We start from the raw sequence: 23,865 nt of genomic DNA on the forward strand, positions 1-23,865 counted from the left end.
CCAAACTTCTCAAGCACCATAATGAACCATGAATCACAGTTACACTACAGAGAAAGGTCATTACAGAGAATACCTTTCCAGGTATTTGCTTCCAATGGCTGTGTTTTCCCATAACCTGTCCATCACAAGCTCTGTCATCTACCCTCCACGTCACTGCTTGTCACAACTCTCCCTTGTCCCCTTCCTAAAATAGACTCCAGGGCTGTGGCCCCCGCCACGGAGACCCACGCTAGCCAAAAGGTGACCTTGCTGGTTCCCGGAACTGTTACTACACTCATATAACACATGTAAATGTCACACCCATCAGTGGAAGAGGACTGCAGTGAGAGTGGCTTTGTTCTCATGAAAACGAAGAAGGATGCTTCATAAAGACCCAATAAAAGGAAATCACTAAAAACAAGTTTGCTGTAGATCAGGTGTGGTCAAAGCCTAAAAGATTCTATAGTCATTGTTTAGCAAATGTCACAAGTTTTCTCGCTATTGATTACAAAAACAAACCAAAAAACACACACAAAACAGGTGTGGCTTATAAAAGGACAGCACTTCAGTAATCAATGCCCCACGCTCAAAGCAGAAGCCTCAGTGCTGCATAAAACTGGCAGATGAGTGTACTTTTACATGTTTTATGTTGAATTAAAATGCTTAAGGTAAATGTTTAAATGATTCTTCTGTGAGTCCCTGTTTTAACTGACTTTTAAAATTAACTGAACTATCTCCAGACATCTATCAGAGAGAGAATTTCTACTACATTAAAATAGTTTATGACTAAATTTACAACAAAACTTTTTCTACTGAATTGAAACTATAAACTAAACATTTTTTCATGTTAAAGCTGCACACAGAAAATTGTTAAAATATTTTATAACAGACAGAATGTTTAAGCAAATTATACAGAAAATAAAGTCAAGAGGAGGCTGAACATTGTCAAGAAACTTTGTTTTGCTGGCTTCGTTTCGTGTCCTCTGACTCAGAAGCAGTTCAGCATTTACCTAGGAAGTGTGGGTAAATTGTACTAACTTTAGAGATTCTATGAAAATGAAATAAGAATATAAAACTCAAAGGCTAAGGAACTAGAACGTAATAGGAAAAACATCACAGTAGATGATGTGTGATGTTTTTAGCACAAAATTAATCAAAATCCACCTACCTGTTTTTGATGTGGTAATATATTGCGAGAGCTACACTGTAAAATAAAATGCAGAAGTTCAGTGTTTCATAAGCACATTCAAGATGTCATATATTATCTGGCATCAGTCTGACCATAAATATTTAAAATTTAAGTAAAAAATGACCCATCTGAACAGCCCCACTTAATTCACAATGCTGATTAAGAAAATGCATTCTTCAAAGTAAATCAATCAGGTACTTATTTTGAGCAATTATTAAATCTTTTCCAGAAACACCAAAACTTCAAGTGATATTCAGAAACAAGTTTCTCTTTCTAGCTGAAACCTTAAGCTTTCTTCACTTTAAAATACAGGCACTATGTAAAAAATAGGTGGTGAAATTAAACACCTCTAGAAGTCTCCAACTCAGCACCTGCTGTTTTAGAAAATTAGTGGTTTCTTTATAACTACCATCAAAATGTGAATATTACCCACAGTGGTTTGCCATTTTTTCTTTTAAATCAATAACCTCTTGGAAATCTGCCTAATTTATTCATTCATTTGCTGAAATGGTAGTGTAACTCTTATTTGTAATACCTTAAAATTTTATTTTACATTTTAAAAGATCTGGATTTAATGAAGACATTCCTATCCCCTGAATTTTCTTCAAATAATGTTTTTCTGATTATAAAATGTGTTACATTCAGATTGAAGAAATTTTTGGAAAATAAAAAAAGTATACAGAAAAATAATTCCTCTGCCCAGATTATTACTATCAGCTTAAGATATAGAGGTATTTATTCGTATCTACCTAAAGCAAACAGGTTTGCATCCCACTTTTATCCTCATTAACATTTTTCTTACCATTAAAGTGTTATTCAAAAACGTGACTTTAAATGGCTGACTATATTCCATTACATTGTTGAATAATTTATTAACCATCCCCCTACTATTGAACATTTAAGTTATTTTTAATATTTTTGCAATTATGATTAACACCATAATGATAAATATTTGTGTGACCTATGACTATATTATTTCCATAAGAAAACATCCTGTACTTGGAATTACTTGCTCTAAGGTCATTAATAACTGTAAGGCTCCCCACATATACATCCCAGTATCTTTGCAGAAAAGCTGTACCAGTGTACTTCCCCACCAGTGTCTGTCTCACCTCCCCTTCACCAACACTCACCTTGAATGTTTTGAAAAAATGTTCTCCAACTGGACAGGTTAAAAGTGTAACCGTTTTCAATTTGAGTTTCTTTGATCACCTGTCAAGTTGGCAGGGTTATTCGTGTTGACTGCCCAATTTTTTTTTATTATTTCCTCTTTTGCAACCTGTCTAGATCCTTCCACAATTTTTGTTTTACTTTAAAATGTACTGAGGAGGCCAAAAATTTATTTTTTAAGCTTCTAAGAACATAGCTAACTGGCTGCATCAGATTGTGTTCTCAGAGCACAGAAACTGCCATCCAGGGCACCAACATGGAGGTAGAGGGCTGGGTCCCAAACACCTCAGCTCACTCGGCGGCGGCACTCACTCAGAGACCTGGGCATGCACGCTGGACTCTGAGTAGCTCAGATGTTCACCCACGACTCAACATGACTATAGCTCATCTCACTCTATCAAAGAAAGCATCTCCTTCTAAATCTCTCTTTCCAGATCTATTAATTCAAATGATTTCAGCTAAGTGTTAAAAGTATCCCTGAGCAAATGTAATATATTCTCTTCCTCCTAACATCTTGAAAAGCATCTAAGCTGATGAAGGAAAGTGGGGTGAAGGGACTTCAGAAGTTTAAAAAATAATGGTACAGTTTTCAAAGTGCCTTCACGTACCTTAAAAGCCCTGCAATGGGAAATAATAAATGTTACTGATTCTATTTTATAAATAAGAAAATCAGGTAGAGACACTAGACGTCGGGATTTCCGACTTGTATCATGGTTTTATGCCCTTTCATTCTATAATGCTGCCTCTAGGAAAAAGGAAGAAAGTACTGTTTTATTCATTTAACAGTCCTGCTGTGATGATTAAATTGAATGTTTCATATGATTGGGTTTGGTATAGTGATTACTTTAATTGCTTTGATTGATTGAGAAAAATATGGTCCCTGCTTCCCCTGTGAGGGAGCACATCACAGGAAAATCACCACTGCACTGAAGTCAGACCAGCTGGGTTTAAAAACTGGCTCCTTCATCAATTAGAGTTTATCCACCTCTCAGAGCCTTCAATTCCTCAACTAAAAAATTACAATTCAACCCACATCACAGAGTGGTTATTACAATCAAATGAAGTGTATAAAAGCATGATCTCAAATATAAAGTTCTAAAGCAAAGTTATTATTATTATTGTTGTTGCCCTATGAATAATTCCACCTCAAGAGGTCTTCCGGCTTCTGTAGATGGACTGAAGGTCTTCGGGGCCCCAAGGTTACTGTCTCCCAGATCTCCAGAGCTGAAAGCAAGCTTGGACGTTATCATGACTCAGGCCTCCATAAAACACAGTGCCAGTCTGTAGGCCAATGTCCACTCAAGATCATACCCCGGAAAGTGAGAAAACCAAGCTGAGGATGCACGTGTTGGGCCCAGCTCCACAGGCCAGTTCAGTCGGTCATTGTGCAAGAAGTGACTGCCGGGGGCAAAGGACAGTCAGCTGAAAACAGAATCAATTCCAGGCTTCAGGCTTTACTCCAAATGTCCAGCTTTGGAGGCCTGCTTAGTCTGCCATGTCCTCAGAAAATGGTGAGGTCACCCAGGACAGGCTGACCAGAGGGTTAGCTCAACTGCCCTTGCTGCAGAGCCAGGAGGGAAGGGGAGCTGGGAATGAAGAAATGCTATTTTCTTGATCAGGAAAACAAAACATGTTTCTGACCGCGGGCACTACCCTCGCTGTACTTCTCACCTAGAGCTAAGTCAGAGGTGCCGGGTTCTGGCGGGTGTACGAAGCTGCTCTCGACCCTTAGGCCCGGGGCCGCGGATGGTGTGGGCAGCTGCGAGCGGCCCTCACCGCCCTCCCCCTGTCCTCTGAGCACCATCCCCGTGCTCACACAGGATTCGGGGCCTGGGTCGGTTACAGGGGCACGGGGGTGGGTGGCAAACTCTAAATTCATACCACAGCTATTGACCTTCAGGAGAAAGATGTGAAAATCAAGTTCTCAGAGAAGATACTATGCCTGTGAAAAAAATGAGCACAGAATTGTGCCCAAATGTGTCACACTGCTGCTGCTTCTCTTTGACAGTTAGAGCCACTCTCAACCCTCCACCCATTCCTGAACCAGAATTCGTAAATGTTTGTTCATTTTGGCAATCCCCGATTTACAGAAGGGGATTTCTTTTCTTGTTCTTTTTTTTTAATATGAATTTTATTTCAGAGTACTTTTCAACTCCTGGATTTCCATTTGGTTCTTTTGTAACCTTTCCCCCCCACCCCCACCCCAGCCGCATCACGTGGTTTGCAGGATCTGTTCCACAACCAGGGATTGAACCTGGGCCACGGCGGTGAAAGCCTGGAATCCTAACCGCTAGGCCACCAAGGAACTCCCCAGAAGGGTTTTCTTCTAAAATTAGCTTAGAAAGCTATTGTTAGAACCCAGAGCATTTTCTCCAAGGTCCTACATGGTTTATCAGGAGGCGAGTTCAGCCCACGAACGCTTACTCTGCCCACAGGAAGCTGACTAATGAGTTTGTATCAATTTTAACATCTTGGGACAGGAGGTCACAAGGGCCTTGGCAGGTGTAGGATACGGTTAGGCAGAATTTTAGAATAGGAGGGCCTTCAGACTTCCAATCTCCCTGCCCTTCATGACATTCGTTGCCCTCGTGCTGTCAAAGGCCCTGGCTGAAGTTACCCAGGCCAGCTAACATCTCAAAATGACCAGAACCAGGTCACGTGTGACATACGGGAATTTACAGGGAACGATTCTGATGGTATTGCTACAATTAGGGCCCACCCTACCCAGCTCCCAGGTCCAAAGTGTACATTTTTGAAAACGGCACATTTTAAAACAAATAAGCAACTGACTGAAGGCATCTCAAGTCCGGGTGGTGTGGAGAAGCGTCCTCTGGACCAGGGCAGCCACAGCATCCACCCTGGATGCCTCCTCTCGGCACTCAGCCATCATCACTGGCCCAGCTGTCCAGCTGCTTTTCCTCCCGGTATTAACCACAGGTTAAGCTTTCAAGGGAACTCGAAGGCAGTTGTTCACTCACACCAGGGGTTCTTGGCCTTGGCCACCTATGAGAATCTCCCGGCGGGGTTGACATTCCAGATCCTGGATCTGCGGGGCCAGACATCACACCTCAGTGGGGCTCTAAGCCCTCGGGGGCCTTGCGGGTGTGGCGAGCTGGAACCACTGATTCACAGACCGCACTTGTGACTGCGGAGCTTCTACCTCCCAGACTCCACACTGAAATATCAAATTGTCACCCAGATCTCCTACTGGGCCCCGGAGTGTCTGCATCACAACCAGTGGCAGTGTGAAGTCATCCCCAGGTGAAGCACTGAGCGACAGAGTCCGAGCCCCTGGAAACCCACAGCTCCCGCCAGTCCTGGAGGGAGGGTCCCAGGCCCCAGGGAGGCGGGGCTCTAGGGCTCGAGCGGGTGCCAGGTGCCAGGTCTCCAGGCTCCTGCTTCCTGCCCCAGCACCTCCCAGACCCCAGCACAGAGCCCAGCCCCAGGGTAGGGCAGCTCGGCCAAGGGCAGGGCGGTGGAGCGAGGGCACATGCGGGCTCCCAGCCGTGAGCGCCCATTGTGGGGTGATGCCCGCTGGTCCCTCAACCACCAACGGAAGGAGGGAAGAAGCTACGTTCCCGTTTAGATCTTAGAAACAAGCAACCCATAGGGGAGAAGGCGGCCTCGCTCTAGGCGGGCCCACCTCCCACCTTCCGCCTGGAGGGGGCACCGTCCCCACTGCTTGGCAGGCCTGACTGCCATGTGTGGGCACACGCAGAACAGGGCTCTGAGGCCTGGATGCCTGGCCCACTGGAACACAAGAAGCCTTCTTATTTACAAACACAAACACTCACTGCACATGCTAACGTGGACTGCTGTTAAATGTGGACTCTTCTTAAATGAGTGCAGAGGCAAAATATCCCAGGTTTTTCATAGCTGAGCCATAGGCCACAGACCCCAGCACCTTTATCAAGGCTTCCTACCACAATGCTAGTGGGAACATTTCTGGAAAAACCAGCATTCCATCCCTCCCACCTCCCCCTTGAAAATAAGAGAACTGAAACCACAAAGGGAAAAGATTTTATCCGAAGACCGCCCCCCTTTCCTCCCTTAAGCCCCATTTTACAGTAAGAGACCAGAGCGAGGGGGCTCAGCCCACCCTCCCTGCTGGGGAGACAGCCAAGGTCAGAACCCCACTCTCCACGCTCCAGGCAAATACACTTCCATGGTGCCAAGCCTGCTTTCTACTGCAACCCCACGTCAAAGTGGGACCCATTACACCTTGAAGGTAAAATACTAGCAGATTTATGCCAGGATGGCTTCACTAGGAGGTGGGAAGGTAGAAAGTATGCACAAAACTCAAAAATATGCTCTAACCTACATTTAAAATCACTGAAAAATTTGGCCTTTTTATGTAAACGGTAATATAGACAAATATTTTGAACACCCCACATTTTAACTCCCAAAATCACTTTTTAAAAAGACTTCTTGAATATGGCCTCCCCCTGCCCAATCTTACCACTCCCAGACCCCACAACCAACCAGTTAGCCATCAGGTTAAGGAAAAGAAAAGACATTCAGTTAAGGAAAAGAAAAGACATTCAGTTAAGGAAAAATGTGTATACCCACCATTTAATTGTATACTTGAGGTTTGGTTGACTGACTGTGCTATCATCTAGGAAAATAGTCGAGCAGGAGCTGTATTTCCTTCCTATTTGTCCTGGAGGATGCTAAAAAACAATGGCAACAAGACAAGGACAATTAAATAGGGCTCAAAATTCTTCCAAGGAACATCATCCCCTTCACCTTGAGACCAGCCTATAGAGGAAAAGTGTCTTGGTGAGAAATGTTAACACTACCAGCAAGAACAGTACAAACCCACTTCCTTCCTACAATGAAATTCCATGTTCTTCCACAAAGAAAAGTCACCACCACCACTCCTGGCCCCCAGCCTCCATCAGAACAGTACACTCTCGCAATCGAGCATCAAAGCGTGTGCTGCAGAGTCCGTAAAATCACTGAGAAACAAGAAGTATGCGCTCATCACATCAATGAAAGCCCTTGCTGAAGGCGGCATCCTGGATTGAGGCACGAGGATCAAGACAAGAGTCCACTGCACCCATTTTTTCTATTCTTGGGATACAGTCGATTTGGGGACCATGGAAAATGCAGCCAATGTTCATTTAGAATCTCCGAATCTTGAATTTCAGGAGGTGAAGATAAAAATAAGTGAAAGTTATCTGATGCTTTTGAAAATACTACCAATGTATAAGCTTCAGGTAGGGTGCCTGTGCAGTCTCATGCCTGGTTTTTTCACAGCTACATAAATTTTGAGCTCTTTGGAAAACTTCAGAACTAAGATCTACTTCTGAAATATACTGTTAAAGAACAAAGAATTTAAAGAATTTAAATTATACTCGGATGACATCTAATTGAATAGTAAGTCGATTTTTGGCAATTATGTGGGCAATATGATTAGTAGACATCAATCTGGATAATTCTAGCTCAAAGCATGTTAGAAAAAAAATAATAAAATCATCCAAACAAGTCTCCACTTGCCTGGTGTTATGCTGACAATCTAAGTGTCATTTTCAGCAACCAAAAAAGATAATTCCTTAAGGATAACAACACTGCCTGCCTCATGTGCCCACCCCCAACGAAGCCCTCAGTATCCATGGTTTATGAACATGAAGGGAGCTTTAAAGCCCATCAGAGACCAAATGCCCTGTTCGATACTTTTAACATTTACTTCTTATTTAATAAGGTTTCCCGGGACTTCCCTGGCGGTGCAGTGGTTAAGAATCTGTCTGCCAATGCAGGCGACACGGGTTCGAGCCCTGGTCCGGAAAGATCCGACATGCCACGGAGCAACTAAGCCCATGTGCCACTACTGAGCCTGCGTGCCACAACTACTGAGCCCACGAGCCACAACTACTGAAGCCTGCATGCCTAGAGCCCGTGCTCCACAACAAGAGAAGCCAGCACAATGAGAAGCCCACGCACCACAAGGAAGAGTAGCCCCTGCTCACCACAACTAGAGAAAGCCCGTGTGCAGCAACGAAGACCCAACGCAGCCAAAAATAAATTTAAAAAAAAAAAAAAAAAGAGCAAATCTCCCAAAGAGGCAAAAGCAAGGTTTAGAGTATTTAAAATTTCAGTTCCTGGATCACACTCACTTCATTCCTTGACTTCTATGGCTTAATACTCATGAAAAAACTATATCCATACTTAAAACACTGGAAAGACTTTCATCAGTTTTGCTATTGAACTTGGAAAAGTATACAAAATTTACCTATAAATCGAATGAGCAATAACAATAATAACATCAACATAGTCAGCTGTTGCTGAAATCAGTTTGCAGATCACCTTCCCGTTCAGTCTACCACGTGAACAGGTAGACAGGAGTCATTCTACAAGATCGGAGAAGTAAGACGTCAAGGCTTTTTCAAGGCCCCCCCATTTATCAGGTGGTAGATCTAGGGCTTGAACAAAATTCTTTTGGCTCCAAGTCCAGCTAACAATGTGACTCTTGCTTAACTGATAAATAACACTCTCTAGTTACTTTATTCCTTCACAAAGTTTTTACAGCTATCACCTGTCTCAATATTAAAACAAATACTGTGATTGTTTTGCTGAGGGTAAGGGAGGCTGGCCATTCAACTCCTGATTCATTCTGTTTTAATATCTTTTTTTTTTTTCCCCTTTAACTTAGAATGATCAATTCACTTTAGGCATGCTGTCGTCGAGGGGAGGAGGATGTTACAGAAAAATTAGGCCAAAGCAAAAGCCATGAGTTTCCCCTAAGTTTCCGGGGGGTTGATTCCGGACTCCCAGCCACCTACAATGCCACCCACAATTTATAATCAGAGACTTCCACATTTTAGTTAAAAGATTCATTAATTAGCTAACCAAAACGTCAGCAAATTTTAAATAAACTACAAACTTTAAATAAAGCCCTTTACACAAGCCTTTCTAAAATACCTAAGCATCTCTATTGTAATGTATTAAATTTTCCTATAACTGTTGATCTAATTACATCTAAAACACAGGTGCTGATTAGAATATTAATCTTTATAATTTGCCCTAGCTCAGCTTACTGTTAAAAGTCCCCCAAGGGGTTTATCCTCAAATGGTTTCAAGCTTTAAAATCTATAATAATTCTTTTAGAAGCAGCCTCCTTTTACTTTTTAAGTCTCTCTCGGCAAATTCACAGCCAGGGAAAGGCCCCCTCTTTTCCAGCCAGGGGTTCCTTCTCTACTGCCCTCTCCCTGGCGACTGTTCCCAAAGTCAGCCTCTTTCACTTGCTAACACGTGCTGCTGGCTAACGTGTTTCTGGAGCCAGAAAACCCTTGTTTCTCTCCACCTGGTGGAAGTTATTTCCTTGTTATGATCATCTTCCCTCACCTCTCCTTACATGGCTTACCTATGGCCACTGCTTTTTAGCAAATAGCAGCCTCTTTGTAGATCATCTTAGCAACATGTACTAAGCAGGTTATTCAGACACTTAAAGGAGAAATTAAAGAAACAACGTCCCTCACGATAAAGCAAATAAAAACCAAGAAGGTTTTATAAATAAGGGCAAAGTATAACGGTCATTCCAGAGTTCAACAACAAATTAAATTACAAATTTTAGTTGGGCCCAAATTCAGAAAGGAGTGTTCCCTCTGACTTCAGATAAATAAGTTAAACAACTTCTGTCCAGGTGGCGCTTGGCGAGACCATCTGAGAAGCACAGAGGAGGAGAGCTGGGAGGGCAGCTCTGAAGCCAGTCCCCTGGGCCTCAGTGCTGGCTCCACCGCTCATCTGGCTGATTCTTTGTGCCTCACTTTCCTCATCTGGAAAATGGGAGTGATAAATAGTACCTCCCAGGTGTGGTTATCGAGTACACTAACCCAATTACAACAGAGCCTGGCACAAACGTGGTAAAACACTCAATAGACTGTACTGATTATTATTATTGCTACTTATCTTTTCTCTACTGCTCTAACTTATGACACCCAAGTGTCCCCAAACCTAAAAAGCACAGCTGGTTTATTAGCCTAATTGAAGCTGCAGGTAATTTCACTCAAATTCTATTTCAGTTGGTTGCAACGGCACATTCCAATGGCTCCTCCTGTCGTGGGCAGAGCTGAAATGCTACTCTGCAATGTGGTCTGCAGGGTCATGCTGCTACCCTGGTCATCTGCTACATAAGGCAGCACAGAAATTTCTTTTATAGGAATAAGCACACCTGAGCACATTCCAACAACTGTGTGCTTCCGCTTTTTGTGTCGGGAGGTGAGAGGGTTCACAGGGGAAAGAGGACACTCTGAGTCAGGATGCACAGCATGGGGCAGGTCACTGGGACTGTGCACACCGCAAAGCGTGAGGTCAGCAACAGCATGTGAGACAGATGTGCAGACTGGCACGAGGAGGGCGCAGCTCTGCCCACGAGCCACCCTCAGAACTGCCTCTCCCTCCAGCCCACTTTAAAGGGGCTGCAGTGACCAGCGGAGGCGGTCTCCGCCCCACCCTTCCTCTTGTCTGCAGGCTCCTCGGCTGACCTGCTAATGAGGGGGGGAAGTGTTCCAGCGCACCCAGCAGGCGAAGAAATGGGGGTGAGGGTTTACGGAAGGAGTTCTTCAAATCTCTCAACGCTCTATGTCCAGGTTTATACAGCTTTCAAAAAATAAAATAGGGCACGGTAATGTTCAGCGTATTTTCCTTAAGACATAGCTTGTAACTTCACATATGCTTTACACTGATTCTTCAAAACTTGAGAGGGCCAGGGAAGAGGCCACTGCTTTAAGAATCTGATAAAAACTACAGACCTTCTCTTTGACCCTTAGAACACGGTTCACGCACATATATACTGACATTGCCCAAGAAGGCATCACCAGTCTCCCACAGGCCGAGCGTGGAGGCCCTTGAGTGCAAGGGCCTGGCTATGAATTTCTTTCCAACTGCATTTTGTCCAGATTTTCAAAGGGCAGAAAAGACAATATTATGGCTTTAAGTCTGTTTAGCACAAAGCTTCAGGGCCAAGTACTTCAAGTTCTACAAATACTTAAATGCAGGCAGTCTAGAAATCCTGAGAAAACCCCCCTGAGAAGTCAAATACTTCAATCTTGTTCTCGATACGAGAATCGATAGCACGCTTATTTGGTAACACGCCTACTTCATCAAGGGGCAGAAGTTTACAGGGCAAGGAGGTTGTGGCTCTAACTCTCCTGGTGGCTGGGCGCCACAGTCCTGGGGGTGCAGGTTGGGGTCGCCATGGGGCAGGGGTGGAAGGAGGCTGGCTGCACCCGCTGCTCAAGGAAGAAAGATCAAGTATCTTTGATGCCTAGCCAGCAGGTCAGGGAGATGCTGCTCAAAATGGCCAAAAGGCTAGAGCTGGACTTTTTAAAATTAAAGTGTTGTCAAATTTATCCTTTCTTAGAGCGTCGAAAGAACGTGCAGACTCCACTGGACCTATAAACAATGAGGGAGAGGAAAGAGTGTGTGGAGGCAGACAGCCTCATGGAAAACAGCTGTACGCTTATTCAAATGGGACTGAGTTAGGAGAGCAAGCAAGTCTCCTGGGGGAGCGGGTAGGAGGGAAGGATTAGAAATGTAAAAGAAGTGCTCCCGTGGACCTGAGTGGGGTCTGCTGCTGTATCGTCCACACACATCTTCCCAGGATCGGCAGCTGTCTGGGGCTTCTGGACAAACACTGGCCCCGGGGAGAAATGCCAAGCCGTGCTCGTCCAGTCACAGACCCCACAGAGCACGAGTGCACTGCAGCGTTCTTCACATTCTTCCATGTGCGAACAAGATTCACGGACCATTTCCCCATCACAGACACAGTATGACAGCTCTCTGCGCTGGACAGTCATTATGAAGAACACAGGGAAACAGCTCCACTTACATGGTTAATGAAGAGACTCTTGCGTTTTTCTCTCACTGTGAAAACAAAAGATGCAACAGAAATGTTACTCGCCTGCGTGCCAAACCCTTGCAGGCTGTTGAGGACGGGCCTCTGTGTCAAGGTCCCATCCTTCCACCAACCAACGTGCCCAGATGCTCAACTTACTACATAAGAAATGCAACCTGCACAAATGCAGATCTGACCTCGGCTAGCTAACAGAGCAAAACCTAAACCCACTGACAACATGGCACCCAACAAAATCACTGCAGCCATAGTTAACTGAGGGGTAACAGCTTTCTAAGAACTAAATAAAGTAGCAACTAGTAAATCTCATAAAACTTGCATGCATCCACTAATTTAAGATGATCAACAGATAACAGGACTATTTATTTCTAACCCAACCAGACCCATAAACGTCCATACTATTTGGGTGAAATATGATAACAACAATACCCATAACAGCATTAAAATACAGGACAGTGTATGTCGAAAGCATTATTGGTCATGGAATCCAATTACTCTCCGTGCTGGTGCAGGGGAGGAAAACCGGCTTCTGTGGAGGCTGCCCAGAGCATCCTGCCCCCTCAGGGAGGCTGATCCAACTCACAACAAAAACACCGCCCCTTCTGAAATGCTGTTCTCACGCTCTGTGTGCGAGGTGTGGTCTGCACCCAGCCTTCCGTGCCCCAGATCCCAGTGTTTCTCAAAATGGGGGCCCCTCAGCCCCAAAGATGTAGAAGGGGGACAGGGAACCCAGAGGAGCTTTTTGACAATGTAGTAACATTGAGTTTTGCATTTTCTTTCCTGAAGACTTACTTTTGAGAATATACACTAATCAATCAACACAGGTAATGAGCAGGCCACTGGAGAGGACAGAGATATATTTAAATCAAAAGGGAAGCTAGGAACACTAGTTGCGAGTGTTCGAGGAAAAGGGCAGGTGGGACTCTTTCATTCAACCTGGATTCGATTCCCTGTCCGTGCCTGGCAAGGAGGTGAGGCTGCTCTAGAGGGCGCATGAACGCTGGTGCTTCCCCAGGCTCCCGAGCGCGTTGGGTTAGACCAGGCGCCTCCAGATGACAAGAGCAGTGGATACAAGTGACAGTCATTCACATGGCTGATAAAGCCTTTCAGGTGTACTTCCCAGAAACTCGAAAGTGCGGAGCTCCTACAACCAGGTGAGAAACTCTTTGGCAAATAAGTGGACTCCAATTCCTTACTGTCAACAAAACTGAAGACTGAACTGCAGCTATCAGGAATTATTTTGGATGATAAATCCCTTGGAGTTTTTTGACATATAAACCAAATAGAGTAGAAAGAATTTAGTGATTAACAAAACTCCTTCCATCCCCACCTATTGATGTGTATAAACAAAACTTTTCAGCACTTACACATCCATAAAAACAAGAAGATCTGATGACTAGCACCTCGTTCCAGCTACATGTAATAGTCATACACAGAAACATCTCAGTAAGAAATGTTTTTCCAAAAATTATTTCACTTTTCTGTTTAATAGCTATTCATTAACGTTTTAATGCTTGTATTGTTTTGATCAACTGGGAACTAACAATAATGATACCACAATCCAGAATTTATTTATAACACTGAGAGACTTATGAGAAATAAAAATTAAATTCAAGTGAGATCCGTATTTTCATAGAAGTATGATAGTGTGACAAGTGAGTTTTAGAAATCGAATATATTACGTTAGGATAAAATTCTATGAAGAAAATGGCACGGAAATACAAGTTCAAGATGAAAGGAATGATATGAAATTTCCAACTGTTAAAGAAGAGCATGTTCATACATTTTTAAATGACTGCTGATGGTGGATTACCAAACCACCATGGTATTAAGATATTATTTGAAACATTTTTTAAAAGAGGGACAGTTTTATTTTAAAGTACCAATGTTTACATCAGAAATTACATCCTTTGATAGCATGAAAAATTGGTATGGTCAACATAAAAATGTTTAAAGGAGTTCATAGTTTTTAAAAGTTATTTTCCATGGTTTATAGCATGAAAATCAGCAGCATAAGAGCTTTAGGCTCCTACGGATTCTTCAATATCTCACTGCAAAAGCATCCCCTGTGGAAACTGGGAAGCTGTGGGGAGACACACAGTGACTGACGGGGAACTAGAGAGACAGGCACCCTAAACAGGGCACCCAGGACCATGATAAAGAGAACTGGGACCCTCACAGGCACAGGGTTTGGCTGCCTGCAAATGTCTGACTAAAGGAGAACTAAAAGGCTGGTCCTCTCATCATGCAGGAGTTCAACACTGCCAGGAACAAAAGCAGGACCCCAAAGAGAGGAAGGCCACAAAACGTTTCTCAATGTCAGTGTTTCTGAATGACTGTGCAAAGAAAACCAGAGCTCATATTTTAATTTCTGATTTTAGTCTTTCTACTTTGGCTTCAAGTCATTCAAGGGACAAGTTGCTTTTATTCCTTTAAATATTTCAAGGAACTCCTGAAAAACACACAGATCACACATTCACATTCACACACACACACACACACACACACACACACACACACACACACACATAGGTTTTCATTTTTGTCCAACTTCTTTCTTAAAGCAAAGAACTTTTCTAAAAACCAAACTAATTAAAATTAAAAAAAATACACTTTGACTGTTTTCTCCTAATACTTAAAAGAGTAGGCTCTCATGTCTTTGAAAACAGCAAATTAAAATGGAATAGAAAAGGAAAAGACAAAATCAACTGCAATTCTCCCCCACAAGCAGAAATGAGAGCACGAAAAGGCCAGGCTGAGCAGACTAATCTCTCACAGGCACCTCCTCTCCCACTACAAGGAGCCTTTGGTCCTTTCTTTGTTGAGTGGTTCTCATACAAAGAAAGTCCACACTGACATCTCATATGTGTGAGGAAATGACCGAGAGAGCAGTCCGTTGGGCTTGGGACAGGACTTCCCTAACTTCAGCCAGCTGGGGAGGTCTGATCAGGAATGCCTTCCGTGATCACAGTCAGCCCAGCCTAAATCTCTTTGCTATTCAGAGGGAAAAGGAACTTAACAGCCAGGAAGCTCCTAATGACTTAATGCAGGCACATCTAAAGCAGAATCACGGAACAGCTGGTGGCAGGGAGCGTGGCAGGCAGAGCCTGTCTGCCAGGCCGAGTGCTGAGGAAGGAAGGAGGACGAGGGTCTTCAGAGCAGAGAGCTGTGAAGGCCGTGGTCCGGGCGGAGCTGCCCCAGCATAACTGCCATGGCCCCATCCATGGTCTCCCACCCAGAAGCCTATCCTGAACTGCAAAGGAGCACATCGACCTCAAGAAGAGATCACCAGATTCAAATGAAAATGTGTGCTTATAAGCTCACATTACAACACTTCTTCCAAGGTTGGGGTCAGGGGGGCACAACTGGAGCACGTGGAACCCACAGGTTTTAACTGCTCTAGTACTCCTGGAAGTGGAGGGAGTGCTGCAATGGCAATGGAAGTTTACCCAAGTGAAGACAGATCACAATCAAATCAAGAATGTCTCCTGGCTTTGTCTTTTCCTTTCAACCACCTAGGGTGAACACATCCTCTGTATCAGGCAGAGCAAGGCAAAGGGATACTGAGATCCAATATCACACGTTCTGTTCCCTCCAGGAGCTCGTTGGTGATACACATGAGGAAATAGTTTTAAATACCACAATATGGTTCAGATATGAAGAAATATTCACAGGGTACCCTCAGGACCACTTAATCTAGCCTGAGGGGTCAAGAACACCTTCAAGGAGGAAGTGATAGCAGAAATGAGCCTTGAAGACTGAAGAGATGAGCTGTGTGGAAGACAGAAGGGAAAACCCAGCTAAACGCAAAGGAGCAGGGGGCGAGTGGCGCCCTGGGGTGCCGCAAGCGATCCAGCATGGCGGACACAGTGCAAAAGGAAACAGACTGGAAACGACGGCGGAGGACGGACCTCCAACGGCCTGTATATCACGCTAAGCCGTTTGGAGTTTAACATCAAGGCAACTCGGGAACCACAAAAAAATTTTAACAAGGAAGTGACATAATCAGATCTGATTTACAGAAAGTCTCTTCATCTAGCAGCAGCGTAGACACAGGACTGGGAAGGGAAAAGGTCAAAGGCCAGGCCACAGGCTGCGGCAGGAATCTAAGTGAGAAATTATGGACGGAGGTGGCAGCAACAGGCATGGGAAAGAGTAGTCAGATTAAGGTGACACTGAAGAGGTAAAAACTGATACACTTTCGATTAACCTGGATGCAATGGTGGCTGATAAATGTTTAACAGATGCCTTTTAAATAAAAGAAGAAGAAGAAGAATGCCCTGACTTGTAGCATTTGCCAATTTCCATGCTGTAAACACTGCCATCATGGCTGTTTTGAACTCCTGGCCTGCTGTCACTGATCCTGGAGCTGGAAGAAACGAGCATGGTCGGCTCCAGCACCACAGCCAGCAGGCAAGCACCAGAAGAGGGAAGGGCCTTCTCTGGTCTGGGGAGAGGGAAAGGCAGGAGGCGAACCCCAGTTACTAAGTTCTGTTTAGGACACACTGAGTTAGAGGAACCAAGAGCCTTCAGTGTAAAAGATGTCCAGCAGCCAGTTGGACAGACGGAGTTTGAATACTGCAGAGCAGTATCTGGCTGGACATTCTAGTTGACACGGAAGCCGCAAGGAGCTGTGCGCAGGCCAAAAAGATAAGAGGGTAAAAGCACATAACCCTAGAAAACACTAACATCAGAGGGATAAATGGAGAAGCTGATTAAGATGTCTGAGAAGCACCTTAAAGAAACAGGGGGTTTCTCAGGACCCATTTCCAAATAGCCAATTCTCTGTGATCAACTCACCAAAGCATGAAGTCTTTAAAGTTACCAAATTTACCTATTTTAAAAAAACCCATTTCTTTTCATCATCTATAAGGCAAGTGTTCATTAGTTGGACTTGTCTTCAGCAATACGGCCTGTGTGAGCAAGTGCCACACGAGAGCAGGAGCCACCGGAGGCCGTGTCCTCAGCAGCCTCAGCGGTCACGCCACAGAATGCGGGGAGGGAGGAGGAGGCCAGTGGGAAAGCAAAGGGAAAGGGAAGGAGGAGGCAGCACCAGGGCTTTCACTCGGCAGGTGGGAGACGGTGTCAGTTATTTTTCCTTTTCTTGTTTTTAACCTGTGAGACCCAAGTAGGTTTACACTGAAAGGAAAGAGCCAGCACTTGAGAAACTGAAGCAAAAAACAGAAGGATCAGAGTCACTGATACCCTGATGATCCAGGCAGGAGAGGAAGGGAACGAGAGGTGGGGCAGAGGTGAAGGGGAAGCTACACCTGGGGACGCTGTTAGGTCAGAGAATCCTGCCATCCCTCTCCCGGTGGCAACCAAGATATGTGTCATCTACTTAGAGGCTCTAATTCCATTCCACACAAATCTAGGTAGAAAAATTTCTGACTGATGTTGGTCTGTACCCTAAATTCACAGGAAGCAAGAACCAAATATGAAAATATGCCAGTCGTGTAACTTGTTTTCACAGCACTACATTCAGCGCAAAAAATTGCTTCTGATTCCCATTTTTCATTGTCCCAAACCCTCACCCCATCGCCACTTTCCTGCCTGGCAATACCTACCCCTCCCAATGGGCTCCCACTTCACCAGGTGAAGAAAAAATGTCTTGTTTTGTTTTTACCCAATACGTTCTAAACTTATTTCACAAGTATTTGATACCTACGATGACTTATTCTCACTCTTGGAAACACTGTTTTTTTAATAAATGCACCAAATTCTCTCAAATCAAGTCAGTGGCCTGCTTAATTAAAGAGCGCCAATATTATATCAGCATTATACTACATCAAAGTTGTCACCTAACCACAACTGAGGAGTTATCAGTTCTTATAAATGAACTTACTGTCTTAAATATGTTTATTTTTTAGTCAGTTTAGGACTCTGTCAAAATTAGAGCTGAGCAATTTGCCAAAAGAGTCAGGGCTAGAATCACTAGGGCTCCAGCACTGTAATATAACATCTTCATCACTGTATCATCATTTAACAAATTCCTCCCACTACTCTTTTTTTTTCTTTTTTTAAATTTATTTATTTTTGGCTGCGTTGGGTCTTCATTGCTGTGCAAAGTCTTTCTCTAGTTGTGGTGCTCAGGTTTCTCCTTGCGGTGGCTTCTCTTGTTGCACAGCATGGGCTCTAAGCGCACGGGCTCAGCAGTTGTGGTGCACGGGCTTAGTTGCTCCATGGCATGTGGGATCTTCCCAGACCAGGGATCGAACCTGTGTCCCCTGCACTGGCAAGCGAATTCTTAACCACTGCGCCACCAGGGAAGTCCCCTTCCGCTACTCTTTTCTACAGGAATCCAACTGAGAGACTGTGTTCACCATACTGTGTGTTTTCTCTCTCCTTTACAGTGAGATTAGCCAAGGGCTGAAAAGAGTAGAAAATCCCCCAGGAGAAATTCCATGCCACAGAACAAACTGGTTAGCAGGAGTCTGACAGAAAGAAAACATCTACCCCTAGTGTACAGGCTCAATTCGGTTCTCAAATGACACAACAGAGACAATGGCGCTTTAATTTAGGGTTATATTATACCTTCTTTTACATACTAATTCTTCTGATCTTTAGAGAATTTATGCAAAGATCAATTTTTAAAGGAAAATTTCTGATTCTCGGGGTAGAAACTACTTAGAACCAATCCAGCTGATTGGCAAAATGAGGACAGTTGCTTCAAACAGTAAATTCTAAAAGCATAACTATAAAATAAAGAAACCCCAAGGAAACCACCACCAAACAATATCCTTAGGGGTCACTAAAGGGGATTCTATTTTTATCCTGGGAAATCAAGACAGGCTAGTTGCCAACGTAAGTCTTCTTTAAAAAAAAAAAGAAAGAAGCATAAATATATCAGTAACCTACCGTCCGTCTGAGATTTACTGAGGAATATTGTGCTGGCCCGAGGATGGTCTGAAGGATTGAATTCCATGTTCAAATCTTTAAAGAAAGAAAAAGAAAATATATGAATATTCATCTGATAACTAAAGGGAGTCAAGATTTTCAATCTTAAATTACTAATACATTCAAGGATTCTGGAAAAAACCAACAGTTACTGTGCTAACAGATTCTTCTAGGTTCAACTGAGAACACTGCTATTTAGAAACTTGAGAAAGTCATACAAAAAATTAGACACTTGGCTGGAGATCTATTAGCCGAAAACTCCATTTTCTTTTTAAAAGTCTGCTCTGCACCCAGGATACTACAGAATAGCAGGACAAAGTCCTAACACGTAATTAAGGAGAGTTATGTGCTACAACTGACTCATCTAAACCCCCAGTTAAGCGAGTGATATTTCCTTGTTAAAGTGACTAAAACAGAATACCTCAGCCAAATCAGCATCTACACACTCTGCTTAATCAAGACTGTCCTTTTCTGAAAACTTAATCCTTTAGAGCAAAAGCTCAAGTTGGCCGTCTGTGGGCATAACCTGGGCCACGGATGTAAGTTTTGTTTGACTCATTCATTTTCTTTCCTTTGTAAAAAATTTGAGCCAATAGATAATGATTTTTACATTTCAAACACAGACCACAAAGGAAAAAAGAAGGTCTGTGTTTCCAGCTTCTCTTGAGAAATCAGATCATTGGCAACACCAGGCCCCACCACAGCAGTCACAACTGACAGGACCTGAGACCCCAGCGCCCCCAAGCGCCCAGTCCTCACCCTCTGTCTCACTTCGTACCCCTTCTTCCCCCACTGGCAAGTGGCTCTGTAATCCTGCCTTAGAACAGTCTCCAAGGGCTACAGGCTTGTCAGTCCAGTATAAACAATTAGAATCCGATCACAGAAGAGTTCTTCCAATTAAAACAAAAACAAAAAGATTCCACAGGGAAAGAATGGCTAAGCAAAACAAAAGAATAAAGTTAGAGGAGGGAAGAGAGAAGATCAAAAATAATGGAGGGACTTCCCTGGTGGCGCAGTGGTTAAGAATCCGCCTGCCAATGCAGGGGACACAGGTTCACGCTCTGGTCTGGGAAGATCCCACATGCTGCAGAGCAACTAAGCCCCTGTGCCACAACTACTAAACCTGCGCTCTAGAGCCCACGAGCCACAACTGCTGAGCCCACGTGCCGCAACTACTGAAGCCCATGTGCCTAGAGCCCGTGCTCTGCAACAAGAGAAGCCACCGCAATGAGAAGACCGCGCACCGCAACGAAGAGTAGCCCCTGCTCACCGCAACTAGAGAAATGCCCATGCGCAGCAACAAAGACCCAACACAGCCAAAAATAAATAAATAAATGAATAAATAAATTAAAAAAACAAAAAAAAACCCGGAAAGTCAGAATGGTCTTCAAATCAGCTTCCAACATCAGAATGAAAACTATTTTGAGTTCCATTACTTCAGTAAATTTGCAAAGAAATCTAATCAACACCAATAAAACCAGATGGTATCTATCCTTAGTTTAATAGCTAATCCAGTCAAAGATAAAAGGAAAGAAAAAACAAGGATGGCCACATGTATCCAGGAGGCAACACCTGTCACAGAGACCCCTCGGCAGACCTCTGAGGTGAGGCCTCTTCCTACATCAGCCGATGGGTCGTTGCACTACAGCTGCTCACCTCCCGCTGGGGGCTTGAGGAAAGCGACATCTGAATCGCAAACACTATCTTTATTATCTGGTCCTTCTTCTGTAACAAGTATTAAAGTTATATATAGTGGTTTCACAGCTGAAGGCATTAAGGGATTCTGATGGAAGGAGAAAGACAGAGGAAACAATTTTTCAAACTTGCTTCCATTTGTACTAGATAAAGTTAGGCCAGAAATTTCTGGTAAAAATGAGTCTGTGAGGAGCCTGACCAGAATGCTCGCTTATGTCCCGGGTGGTTTCCTGAATGGGTGACAGGCCAGGTATCATTTCTACCCATTCAATGATACAGAGCAAGTCAGGAAGAGTTCAGAGGAGCCTTCAAGCTCTGGGCTTGACGTGATGTCACAGATGAGGCGAGTGAGGCCAAGAGAGCTAAGTGTTGAGCGGGGTGATAACAGAACGTGGGTTGGGAGCTGTGGTCTCCAGCGGCAAGTCCAGAGTTTCCCCACCGTCCCTGTTAGGCCAGACCTTGCTCAGATCCCCAGTGCCCCAAAAGGACTGGAGCCTGGAACAGGAGGGAGGTAGAGGCTGATGCGGAAGGAAATCCAGAAGCCCCTAAAGCTGGCTTCCAAGTTCTCCCTGGAATTTAAGTTTTAGGATCTAGATCCTAGATGAGATAACCAGGAAGTTTCCACAAAGAGAAAAATCAAGGACTTGTTTCTGGACACAGGGCAATGCAATGTTGCTGAGGGAAACAGATCATCAGTTAAATTTTATGTGAAAGCACATCCAAATGTTTACACTTGTTAGGGGGCAACATCTCATGAGCTGCCAGGACATTACTTAAAAAAGGATTTAACAGCAAGTTGGTGTGCATTTTCTCCAATCCTAAGCAGATTCATATTCCGTAACTGTGGCGTGCACAGTAAACCCTACGCCCAGGTGCAAGCCAACAGGCCAAGTTCCCAAGCTCGTGCAGGCCAGGCCTGAAGGGACAGAGTGCTCAGGGCGCCCTTGCTGTGAAGGAGGGCCAGCCACAGAGGCCGATTACCTAGCCTGACTTAAATATGCAAAATGGCACCAAACAAAGGTACAAGGAACTGCCAGGTGTTTCCTAAGACAGGGAGCAGCCCCAGACCTTGAAGAGAATACAGAAAGTTATTCACAGTGTGTGCTTTGGCAAGGGAACTCCAACTTTGGGGGGAACAAAAATGGGAAAAGGCAGCCTTCTCACAAGCCAAGCAAAATAAACCTGCTGTGTCACTCAAACTTACACTCCGAAGTCATGATAAACCGCTACTTTAGCCATGAAGAAATAAGTCCCCACGCTGCAGTCAGGGATCGGGCACAACAAACTAAACTGGAGCACATTCCGAGGAAGGCGACACTCCCCGTTGGCTCAGGGATGCTTCTGAATTGCAAGAATTAAAAAGAAGAAATTCACAGGCTATTATGCTTAAAATTAGAGATTATGGATGAAATAAAGCACTCTGCTACAGTCGGTTCTGACAGTATAGTACCTATTTTGAAGTCACCACCATGTCAAGTACTCCTCCGCCCCCCAAGTCCCTCCTGGAGACTCCCAGTGCCCCAGCTCTGCCCCAGACGGGCCTTTCCAGAGCACACACAGCTCCCACCTGCCCCCATCGAGCTCCTGAAGTACCTGAGTACTAACCCACCCAGAAGAGGAGTAACTTATAAATTTTAAATATTTACTTGCCTGGGACTTCCCTGGTGGTACAGTGGTTGGGAATCCACCTGCCAGTGCAGGGGACACGTGTTCGAGCCCTGGCCCGGGAAGACCCCACATGCCGCGGAGCAACTAAGCCCGTGCGCCACAAACTACTGAGACTGTGCTCTAGAGCCCACGAGCCACAACTACTGAAGCCCGCGCCTAGAGCCCGTGCTCTGCAACAAGAGAAGCCCCTGCTCTCCTCAACTAGAGAAAGCCTGCACGCAGCAACGAAGACCCGACGCAGTCAAAAACAAACAAACAAATAAGTAAATATTTACTTGGCTGTGTGCCATTTCAGTGTCGTATGAACAGACGTCACTGCCCTTACTGAAGAGTGAATCCCCATCCCTGAAAGACCCCGAGATGAGCTGGGTGGTGACACACATGGGGGCCAACAGCTCTGTAGGAAGGTCGGCACAGCCTACAGGATGACTTACAATTTAGTCACCACTAGTGCACAGGACCAGCTAGTGAACAATGAGGAAAGAAGATTCTGACCAAATCCTGCGAGAAAGAGAGTAGTGTGCTTAAAACAAAAGCACTCAGGGCTTCCCTGGTGGCGCAGTGGTTGAGAATCTGCCTGCTAATGCAGGGTACACGGGTTCGAGCCCTGGTCTGGGAGGATCCCACATGCCGCGGAGCAACTAGGCCCGTGAGCCACAACTACTGAGCCTACGCGTCTGGAGCCTGTGCTCCGCAACAAGAGAGGCTGCGATAGTGAGAGGCCCGCGCACCCCGATGAAGAGTGGCCCCCACCTGCCACAACTAGAGAAAGCCCTCGCACAGAAACGAAGGCCTAACACAGCAAAAATAATTAATTAATAAACTCCTACCCCCAACATCTAAAAAACAAAACAAAACAAAAAAGCTCTCAAACAAAGCAATGGACTCTAAGAGTCAAAAATTTTACACTGCTTTTTTTTTTCCCCCTGGCAAGGCTATACAGTTGAATTCGGTTAAACTGAACTCTACGCCAGGTATTGTGTTCAGTCCTGCTGATACCAAAAGACTACTTTGGCGTGGTAACCATGTCTGTGTCTTTACCTTTCCAGTTCTCCACACAAACTATCTCATGGTCATAAGAATGCATTCTTCATTTTCAAAGGGCTATAGTCAATTAATGGTGAGACAAAACATGTATTTAGATGCCTTCATAATGCATCACATGTTATTTCTGTCTCAGAGATGCCTTCATAATTAACTGTGGAGGGGTAAATGAGCATCCTATTAGATACCACGAATATCACCACTGGGGGGTGGTCAAGGCCAGTCCAACCTGCCACACTTTTCACTCATTCAACAAACCATCACTGAGCATCTTCTGGGTACCAGGTACTGCTGAGTTCCACATCCTGAAGATACAGAATTGAACAAAACAGATCAAGTCCCTGATCTAGTAGAGTATCCTTCTAAGCTG

The 23,865-nt window shown here is 44.4% G+C and overlaps 1 protein-coding gene across 1 annotated transcript in view; it reads right to left on the bottom strand.

The window, feature by feature from the left end:
• The window catches only part of CCNY (cyclin Y), a 129,239-nt gene that overhangs the window by 14,687 nt on the left and 90,687 nt on the right, over window positions 1-23,865 (bottom strand). Inside the window, exons 2-5 of the mRNA XM_060006093.2 lie at window positions 19,050-19,124; window positions 12,168-12,202; window positions 6,908-7,008; window positions 1,148-1,183 (exon numbers count right to left, since the gene is read on the bottom strand). Coding sequence (XP_059862076.1) covers window positions 1,148-1,183; window positions 6,908-7,008; window positions 12,168-12,202; window positions 19,050-19,124 — 247 coding nt within the window. The remainder of the gene's footprint in view (window positions 1-1,147; window positions 1,184-6,907; window positions 7,009-12,167; window positions 12,203-19,049; window positions 19,125-23,865) is intronic.

The sequence above is a fragment of the Delphinus delphis genome, chromosome 2 (genome assembly GCF_949987515.2).
Source record: "Delphinus delphis chromosome 2, mDelDel1.2, whole genome shotgun sequence".
Lineage (NCBI taxonomy): Eukaryota > Metazoa > Chordata > Mammalia > Artiodactyla > Delphinidae > Delphinus > Delphinus delphis.